The sequence below is a fragment of the Mandrillus leucophaeus genome, unplaced genomic scaffold (assembly GCF_000951045.1).
Source record: "Mandrillus leucophaeus isolate KB7577 unplaced genomic scaffold, Mleu.le_1.0 Scaffold88, whole genome shotgun sequence".
NCBI lineage: Eukaryota > Metazoa > Chordata > Mammalia > Primates > Cercopithecidae > Mandrillus > Mandrillus leucophaeus.
In genome coordinates this window covers 5,152,907-5,162,918 of record NW_012109585.1, presented here as the reverse complement: position 1 = coordinate 5,162,918, position 10,012 = coordinate 5,152,907, and the positions used below count along the sequence as shown (strand labels likewise).

At 43.5% G+C, this 10,012-nt stretch overlaps 1 protein-coding gene across 1 annotated transcript in view; it reads right to left on the bottom strand.

Annotated features, from left to right (window-relative positions):
- The window catches only part of FSTL4 (follistatin-like 4), a 665,226-nt gene that overhangs the window by 9,961 nt on the left and 645,253 nt on the right, over window positions 1–10,012 (bottom strand). The window contains exon 14 of the mRNA XM_011969239.1: window positions 7,360–7,467. Within this exon, the coding sequence (XP_011824629.1) occupies window positions 7,360–7,467 (108 nt within the window). The remainder of the gene's footprint in view (window positions 1–7,359; window positions 7,468–10,012) is intronic.

Sequence of the window (10,012 nt, the reverse complement as noted above, 5' to 3'; positions counted from 1 at the left end):
TGAATGGGATTCAGAACAAGCCGAGCAAAACTAGCGCAACCCCACAAAACGTGTTCAATTTGAGTTTTCATCCTGGACTCTTATTTCTAATGGGATGTTAGAATTAAAAACAGAATTCTGCCTCTGTATTTATAAATGAGATTAGTCTACAGTTTTATTTTTTATACTATTTTAAATCAGGTTTTATAATCACAATTACACTGGCTATTTAAAACAGACTAAGGAACTGTACTATTTCACCCTATGGTCTTGGGATAGTTTAAGTAAAATTATCTATACTTTGAGGACTTGACAAAACTCAGCTGTACATTTTTCTATGGTAGATTTTTCTTTAAAAAATCCATGGTAATTGCTCTAGTTCAAGTTTCTCTTTTTATAAGTCATTTATTTATTTTTTAACATTTTGCAAGCATTCACTCATTTCCTCTAGGTTCTAAAATTTGTTGCCTCAGAGTTGCAATGTAGTGTTATTTTTTGAGATAAAATCTCACTCTGTCACCCAGGTTGGAGTGCAGTGACGCGATCTCGGCTCACTGCAACCTCTGCCTCCTGGGTTCAGGCGATTCTCCTGCCTCAGTCCCCTGAGTAGCTGGGATTACAGGCACGCATCACCACACCCAGCTAATTTTTGTATTTTTAGTAGAGACAGGGTTTCACCATGTTGGCCAGGGTGGTCTGGAACTCCTGACCTCAGGTGATTCACCCACTTCGGCCTCCCAAAGTGCTGGGATTATAGGTGTGAACCACTGCGCCTGGCCTATTTTTCAAGTCTTTTCATCCTCCTGTATCTGCAATAAAATTCCCTTTCTCATTCCTCATTTTGTCTATTTTTGTTTGCCTTTTTCTTTATTGGAGTTGTGAAGGATTCATCTTTTTTGTTTTGCTTTCTATTAATTTTAGTCTCTATTCTTTCTTGCCACTTTTGTTCTCTTTCAATTTCTTAAATACCTCCTTTTCAGGCTTTTAAGCCCCAGTAATTAGTTGGTACAGCCGTCTCTATATCCTGTAAATTTTGCTACAAAATAGTCTCTTTTTCATTGCTTTTGAGACCATTGGTAGTTTTCCTTTTCATTTCCTCTTTGATCCAATAGATATATCCAGGAATGTTTTCTTAATTCTCAGAAAATATAGTTTACAACATCTACTTTTACAAAAATTTAAAGTTTCTTTAGTGATATTGTAGACATTAAAAAATTCTATTTGACTGATGAAAGGCTTTCTATATTTTTATTAAAACAAACTTCTTGTTTATATTCAATTTTCCTCTCATCTTGTCTCCTTTGTATGTACTATTTAAGTATATTTTAAATCAAGCTCTTCTGTGTCAATCACTCTTGTTTTATGTATTTGTTATGTTGTTTGATATAGATCAGCTGTTCAGCACCTACTGTCTCTCAACATGCTTAGTGCTCTTAACCCTAAATTCCACATTGCCTGATGCTACCATGCGTGCATGCTTTTTTGTTCACCTGTCATCACTATTCTCACCCCTTTAAGGGCAACCTTTTATTATCACTTTATGTGTGTTTCTTGGAAAAAATTTATTGCTAGTTTTTAAAACCAATCAGCTCATCTCTGCTTTTAATTGGAGAATTCAGTCATATTTGGTATAATGAGATATTTCTCAACTACCAATTTCAAACAACATTCTCTGTATCCTCTCTTATCCCAAGAAAGTGAGGTTTAAAGTAAGGTTTTGAGTATTTTTACTCCCCCTTTCTGCATACTCCCTACTTTTGTTTATTTTTTGAAACAGGGTCTCACTTTGTCACCCAGGCTGGAGTGCAGTGGCATGATCTTGGCTCACTGCAGCCTCCATCTTCTGGGCTCACGCGATTCTCCTGCCTCAGCCTATCAAGTAGCTAGGACTACAGGTGCGTCATCATGCCTGGCTAATTTTTGTAATTTTTTTTTTGTAGATACGTGGTTTTGCTAGGTTGCTCCTGCTGGTCTCCAACTCCTGAGCTCAAGCAATCCTCCTGCCTCAGCCTCCCAAAGTGCTAGGATTACAGGTATGAGCCACTGTAACTGGCTCCTACTCTTTTTACTGAAATAATTTATCTTTAGTTACAGCTTGGTATCAGAATTTCTTTCATTGTCTCTCTCTTAATTCAAATATCCTCACCTAGCACTTATTGCACAGTTCCAGATAGCCTCTCCTCATCCATTTTACTTTTAATTTTAGATCTTCCTCTCCTGGTTCATTACTTGCCACTATCTCTGTCCACCTTGATGTCTCTCATCTGGCTCATCTGATGTTTGTCTAGTATCTTTCCTTAGGTGTGGCCCATGAGTGATGGGCTCCCTGAGTTCCTGCATACCCGTATATCTTTCTTTTGTCCTGACAGGTAAATGACGCCTTGCTTGGGAATAGAACCCTTGGAGCATGTAGATGGGATTCCATGGTCTTCCAGCTCCTGTTGCAGGTGAGAAGTCCACTGTCAATTTGATTAGTTTTCCTTAAAACTTGGAGTTCTGGAACTTTATCACTAGTGAAGGGATGTGTCATTTCTCATCAGTTTAGCCTGGGACTTGTAGATCCCTTTTAATCTACAGGATTAAATTTCTTCAACTTGAATATTTTATTGGAAACTTATTTAATGTTTGACTCCATTCTAATAGTTATCTTTTCTTTCTAAACTTCTGTTCTTCCCACTTCATGGCGCAACCTCTTTATGGGTTTGCTCTGTGAGTTGAGAGAGCTTTTTTTGTTCTTTATCTTTCAGGCTACTATTTTGGGTCTCAGTAGAAACCATGCATTTTTTTGTTTGTTTGTTTGTTTTGAGACAGAGTCTTGCTCTGCTGCCCAGGCTGGAGTGCAGTAGTGCTATCTTGGCTCACTGCAACCTCTGCCTCCTGGGTTCATGCGATTCTCTTGTCTCAGCCTCCCAAGTAGCTGGGACTACAGGTACGCACCATCACGCCCAGCTAGTTGCTGTATTTTTAGTAGAGACGGGGTTTCACTATGTTGGCGAGGCTGGTCTCAAACTCCTGACCTCAGGTGATCTGCCCGCCTTGGCCTCCAAAGTGCTGGGATTACAGGTGTGAGTCATCTTGCCTGTTCACATTTTCCAACTCATCTATTGCAGTTTTAAACTGCGAAATCTGTTTTGTTCTTTATCTGGTGGCCCCTCCCCTTGAATTTTCTGAAGTGCTTTCTTATTTTTTTTTGTTGGTATTTCTGGCAGCTGTATCTCTTTGGGCTGGTACTCTGTTCTGAGTGACCTTTATTCTGGTGTCCAGGCTCTCTGATAGGTTATTACTACTTTTTGTCAGCTCACTGGGCCCAAGAATGGTTGGTGGCTTCCCCTGTGTGACAGTGGCCTCAGCGTGTAGAAACTGAAGTTGTGAGTGGTGCAGAGGTGCAGGTAGGTGGTCAGTCCCTAGGAGGAAGCATCTCCAGACCCTGGTCTTTCTGCCCTCTTGCCAGTCTTGGTTCCAGAGGGTTCTACAGGGGAGTTAGCTCCATTTGCAGCCCTTCTCACCTAGGGTTCTGAGAGAGAGCGAGAGACCCTAATCTCCAGAAGCATCCATTATTTTTAATGAATTAACTTTTCTCCTGTGCACCTAGAATGGTTCTATGCACCATCTTTGGGAGAATTGAGAAAATAGGCATTCAAATCACTTTTTATAGGGCGCAGTCCTCTTATGGATCCCTGATGGGCAAGGCTGTGCAGGGCATACTCAAATTACTCAAGTCAGGGTTGCTATTGACCTTTTTGGCTGATGGGGGAAGGGATCCCATGGATCTCTGGAGCCCAAGCTCTACCCAAGGGAATGCTAGATGTTTGGGCTCCAGAGCCACACTGTCCAGGGTGGACCATAGGCAAATTATAGAACTTTTCTGTATTCTAGCACACTGTAAGCACTTGGTAAGTGGGCTTTTGTTTATGGATATAATTGCTGCTGCTTCTCCTTCTTCACTGGCCAACATGTGCTGCTTGCTTTGACACTATTCTCCAGCCTCCCTTCTAGACCACAGAGCCCCATTCTGTTGGGACCCAGGAACTATTGGCTCAAGAGAGGCAGGATTGTGGGGCTGGATGGGGATTGGGTGCCACGTTCTGATTGTTGTGATGTCAGAATCCTATTCATCATCATTATTGCTGTCTTCAATTGCCTGTAAGGGGCATTGGCCTGAGGCTGTTTCCTACTCTCTCCTTGAGCCTTTATGGATATATTTTGGACAAATGTAATTAGCCACCTGGGGAAGCAGGAGATACTTATTTTATAGGGAGAGAGTTCTTCTCTCTGGAGTGTGGGTATCAGCCTCCATGTGCTCAACATACCTGGAGACTTGGCTGAGACTTGTGCACGTCCCCCCAGCTCAGGACCCACACTTGGTCATGTGACTTGTCATAGGCCAGCTTAGCCGGCAGAGGGTCCACACCTATGGACTTGAAAAAAAATAGTGACAAGTTGGTCATCATTGTTGTGAAAGCTGACATGATGGTCATTTCTGGGCATTGTATGCATGGGCATCACTCCTGGGTGAGGGGAAAGCCAGTCTAGGAGCCTTGCCAATGGTGCCATTTGGGAACACAGGGCAGAAGCTTCCCCTCTGGCTTTTCTCTTGGAGATACACACACACACACACACACACTTCTTTTTCCTTTTTTTTGAGATGGAGTTTTGTTCTTGTTGCCCAGGCTGGGGTGCAATGGTGCAATCTTGGCTCACTGCAACATCCGCCTCCCAGGCTCAAATGATTCTCCTGCCTCAGCCTCCCAAGTAGCTGGGATTATAGGCATGCACCACCATACCCTGCTAATTTTGTATTCTTAGGAGAGACAGGATTTCTCCATGTTGGTCAGGCTGGTCTTGAACTCCCGATCTCAGGTGACCCAACCCCCTTGGCCTCCCAAAGTGCTCGGATTACAGGTGTGAGCCACTGCACCCAGCCCAGAAGCATAAAATTAGTTGTCAATAATGTTCCTTATTTTCCTGCATGTTTTACTGAAAGGGACCTAGACCAACATGGCAAAAGTCTGAACACAGAGGCTAAGTTTTTCACTCACGAAACAGCTCCAGGGTTCCTTCATTCTTCCTGAAAGTCTTGGACGCTCAGCATCCTTCCCTAGACTACTGTGTGGCCTAGATTCTGGTGAGTTGGCCCTTCCTCCTAGGTCATCTGAGGTGGACTTTGGGATCATCCATTATCATCCCTCTCTATCTTTGTTCTATTCTGGGCAGTTTCTATCTTGCACAGCCTTTGACTGGTGCCTCTGGGACTCAGAGAATAGCATCAGCAGATGTGCTCTTTTTTAACTGCAGTACTGCTATCCCCTGATAATATAGTTTCTCCTGTGGCTCCGTCAAATGAAAGCTGTTTTCTCCTTCTTATAATATAGATTATAAGCTCAAAAACTCAGTTCTATAATGCTCATGTCACCAGACTATGGCCCCCTGCTCTTATTCTTGTCACTGGTCAACATTCTAGTCACTCCCTTTGCTCACTGTCTTCCTCTCTACCATTTACTTGGTCACTAACTTTGGTGCCTTCAATCCATGTGGAAGATTCATCCAAAGCCCTCCTTTCTTAGTTCCTTCTTGGTTTCAACGATCTTTTCCTCCTCCCCACCTCAGCCACCATAACTTATACTTTGTTTTATTTCACCCACCCATATTCTAGTATTCTAGTCTTTCCAATGTGGGGGAGAAAAACCGCATCATCTCTGCCTCCATTGGCCAAAACTTTTGTAAAGAAGTAAGCATTTCTCCTTAACTCACTTTTTCACCAAGTTTCTGAATTCATGCCAAATTCAGAGATCATTTTGTAATCCTATTTGACATTTCAGTAAGATTCCATATGATTAAACCCTTACATACCCTTCCTTACATCAGGTGGCCTCCCAACTTCCTGGCTTCTCTTCTTCATTCTGACTTCATCTTTGACTGTCTTCTCTCTACCTCCTTTTACTGAATGCCATGGCTTCTAATAACTCCCTATACTCTGATGACTCTAGAATTCATTCATCTGTTGATGATCTCAACCTAATGTATACAGAATTGAACTCCTGATTTTTCCCACCCTGCTGAAATATATCTCTTCTCCACTCATCACCATCTTTGAAGTCTCCCCGCCTTGGCCTCCAAAGTGCTGGGATTACAGGTGTGAGTCATCTTGCCTGTTCACATTTTCCAACTCATCTATTGCAGTTTTAAACTGCGAAATCTGTTTTGTTCTTTATCTGGTGGCCCCTCCCCTTGAATTTTCTGAAGTGCTTTCTTATTTTTTTTTGTTGGTATTTCTGGCAGCTGTATCTCTTTGGGCTGGTACTCTGTTCTGAGTGACCTTTATTCTGGTGTCCAGGCTCTCTGATAGGTTATTACTACTTTTTGTCAGCTCACTGGGCCCAAGAATGGTTGGTGGCTTCCCCTGTGTGACAGTGGCCTCAGCGTGTAGAAACTGAAGTTGTGAGTGGTGCAGAGGTGCAGGTAGGTGGTCAGTCCCTAGGAGGAAGCATCTCCAGACCCTGGTCTTTCTGCCCTCTTGCCAGTCTTGGTTCCAGAGGGTTCTACAGGGGAGTTAGCTCCATTTGCAGCCCTTCTCACCTAGGGTTCTGAGAGAGAGCGAGAGACCCTAATCTCCAGAAGCATCCATTATTTTTAATGAATTAACTTTTCTCCTGTGCACCTAGAATGGTTCTATGCACCATCTTTGGGAGAATTGAGAAAATAGGCATTCAAATCACTTTTTATAGGGCGCAGTCCTCTTATGGATCCCTGATGGGCAAGGCTGTGCAGGGCATACTCAAATTACTCAAGTCAGGGTTGCTATTGACCTTTTTGGCTGATGGGGGAAGGGATCCCATGGATCTCTGGAGCCCAAGCTCTACCCAAGGGAATGCTAGATGTTTGGGCTCCAGAGCCACACTGTCCAGGGTGGACCATAGGCAAATTATAGAACTTTTCTGTATTCTAGCACACTGTAAGCACTTGGTAAGTGGGCTTTTGTTTATGGATATAATTGCTGCTGCTTCTCCTTCTTCACTGGCCAACATGTGCTGCTTGCTTTGACACTATTCTCCAGCCTCCCTTCTAGACCACAGAGCCCCATTCTGTTGGGACCCAGGAACTATTGGCTCAAGAGAGGCAGGATTGTGGGGCTGGATGGGGATTGGGTGCCACGTTCTGATTGTTGTGATGTCAGAATCCTATTCATCATCATTATTGCTGTCTTCAATTGCCTGTAAGGGGCATTGGCCTGAGGCTGTTTCCTACTCTCTCCTTGAGCCTTTATGGATATATTTTGGACAAATGTAATTAGCCACCTGGGGAAGCAGGAGATACTTATTTTATAGGGAGAGAGTTCTTCTCTCTGGAGTGTGGGTATCAGCCTCCATGTGCTCAACATACCTGGAGACTTGGCTGAGACTTGTGCACGTCCCCCCAGCTCAGGACCCACACTTGGTCATGTGACTTGTCATAGGCCAGCTTAGCCGGCAGAGGGTCCACACCTATGGACTTGAAAAAAAATAGTGACAAGTTGGTCATCATTGTTGTGAAAGCTGACATGATGGTCATTTCTGGGCATTGTATGCATGGGCATCACTCCTGGGTGAGGGGAAAGCCAGTCTAGGAGCCTTGCCAATGGTGCCATTTGGGAACACAGGGCAGAAGCTTCCCCTCTGGCTTTTCTCTTGGAGATACACACACACACACACACACTTCTTTTTCCTTTTTTTTGAGATGGAGTTTTGTTCTTGTTGCCCAGGCTGGGGTGCAATGGTGCAATCTTGGCTCACTGCAACATCCGCCTCCCAGGCTCAAATGATTCTCCTGCCTCAGCCTCCCAAGTAGCTGGGATTATAGGCATGCACCACCATACCCTGCTAATTTTGTATTCTTAGGAGAGACAGGATTTCTCCATGTTGGTCAGGCTGGTCTTGAACTCCCGATCTCAGGTGACCCAACCCCCTTGGCCTCCCAAAGTGCTCGGATTACAGGTGTGAGCCACTGCACCCAGCCCAGAAGCATAAAATTAGTTGTCAATAATGTTCCTTATTTTCCTGCATGTTTTACTGAAAGGGACCTAGACCAACATGGCAAAAGTCTGAACACAGAGGCTAAGTTTTTCACTCACGAAACAGCTCCAGGGTTCCTTCATTCTTCCTGAAAGTCTTGGACGCTCAGCATCCTTCCCTAGACTACTGTGTGGCCTAGATTCTGGTGAGTTGGCCCTTCCTCCTAGGTCATCTGAGGTGGACTTTGGGATCATCCATTATCATCCCTCTCTATCTTTGTTCTATTCTGGGCAGTTTCTATCTTGCACAGCCTTTGACTGGTGCCTCTGGGACTCAGAGAATAGCATCAGCAGATGTGCTCTTTTTTAACTGCAGTACTGCTATCCCCTGATAATATAGTTTCTCCTGTGGCTCCGTCAAATGAAAGCTGTTTTCTCCTTCTTATAATATAGATTATAAGCTCAAAAACTCAGTTCTATAATGCTCATGTCACCAGACTATGGCCCCCTGCTCTTATTCTTGTCACTGGTCAACATTCTAGTCACTCCCTTTGCTCACTGTCTTCCTCTCTACCATTTACTTGGTCACTAACTTTGGTGCCTTCAATCCATGTGGAAGATTCATCCAAAGCCCTCCTTTCTTAGTTCCTTCTTGGTTTCAACGATCTTTTCCTCCTCCCCACCTCAGCCACCATAACTTATACTTTGTTTTATTTCACCCACCCATATTCTAGTATTCTAGTCTTTCCAATGTGGGGGAGAAAAACCGCATCATCTCTGCCTCCATTGGCCAAAACTTTTGTAAAGAAGTAAGCATTTCTCCTTAACTCACTTTTTCACCAAGTTTCTGAATTCATGCCAAATTCAGAGATCATTTTGTAATCCTATTTGACATTTCAGTAAGATTCCATATGATTAAACCCTTACATACCCTTCCTTACATCAGGTGGCCTCCCAACTTCCTGGCTTCTCTTCTTCATTCTGACTTCATCTTTGACTGTCTTCTCTCTACCTCCTTTTACTGAATGCCATGGCTTCTAATAACTCCCTATACTCTGATGACTCTAGAATTCATTCATCTGTTGATGATCTCAACCTAATGTATACAGAATTGAACTCCTGATTTTTCCCACCCTGCTGAAATATATCTCTTCTCCACTCATCACCATCTTTGAAGTCTCCCTTTACTATCTTGCTTTAATTAAAAACCCTTGTCTCCCGAGCCTTAAGTAGAAGCTGTTTTTATTTTCTAGACTTTACATACCCCAAGTCCTTTGTAGCCTCCAGCTACCTATATTTGTTCCTGTCAGCTTCTCTTTATTCACCAAAGGCTTTGGCACCTGACACTGTCTTCCTCTACCCAAAGCTTCCTAATCCATCAGTAACGATACCATCTTGACAACACATTCTCTTCCAGCTATCCTGTTAGTTTTCCCTCTTTATAGGAAAACTTCCCTCAAGTTTGGACTTTAGCTATTCTCTCTCCTTTCTGCTTAACCTTCTCCCATTGGATTTCATTCTCTCATTCTGAGGTGGTATGGAGCAGGAATCTGGAGAACTTAAACCAAATATCATTTAAATTCAGGACAGAATTTTTTACAGTCTCAATGCACTGAGCAGCAAGGCTATGGCAGGCAAGAGATCTGATCCTAGCGAACAATCCCTAGGATTAGGGGCAAATCAGAGGCAGGCTGAGCCCTAGCCCTACAGAAGCTGCAACTCAGTCTGTATTCTCTCTGCCTAGCAGAGGAAAGTGTAATTTTCTATATAGAGTGTTTGCCATTAAAAGCTTTATTAGAAACAGAAGATAGGTTGATAGAACATACCCAAATTGAAGCAGAAAGAGACATGTGGGACGCAATGGAAAGTCCTAACTTTTCTTTCCTTTTTTTTCTTTTTTTTCTGGGACGGAGTCTCACTCTGTTGCCCAGGCTGGAGTGCAGTGGCACAATCTTGGCTCATTGCAAGCTCTGCCTCCCGGGTTCACGCCATTCTCCTGCCTCAGCCTCCCGAGTAGCTGGGACTACAGGCGCGTGCCACCACGCC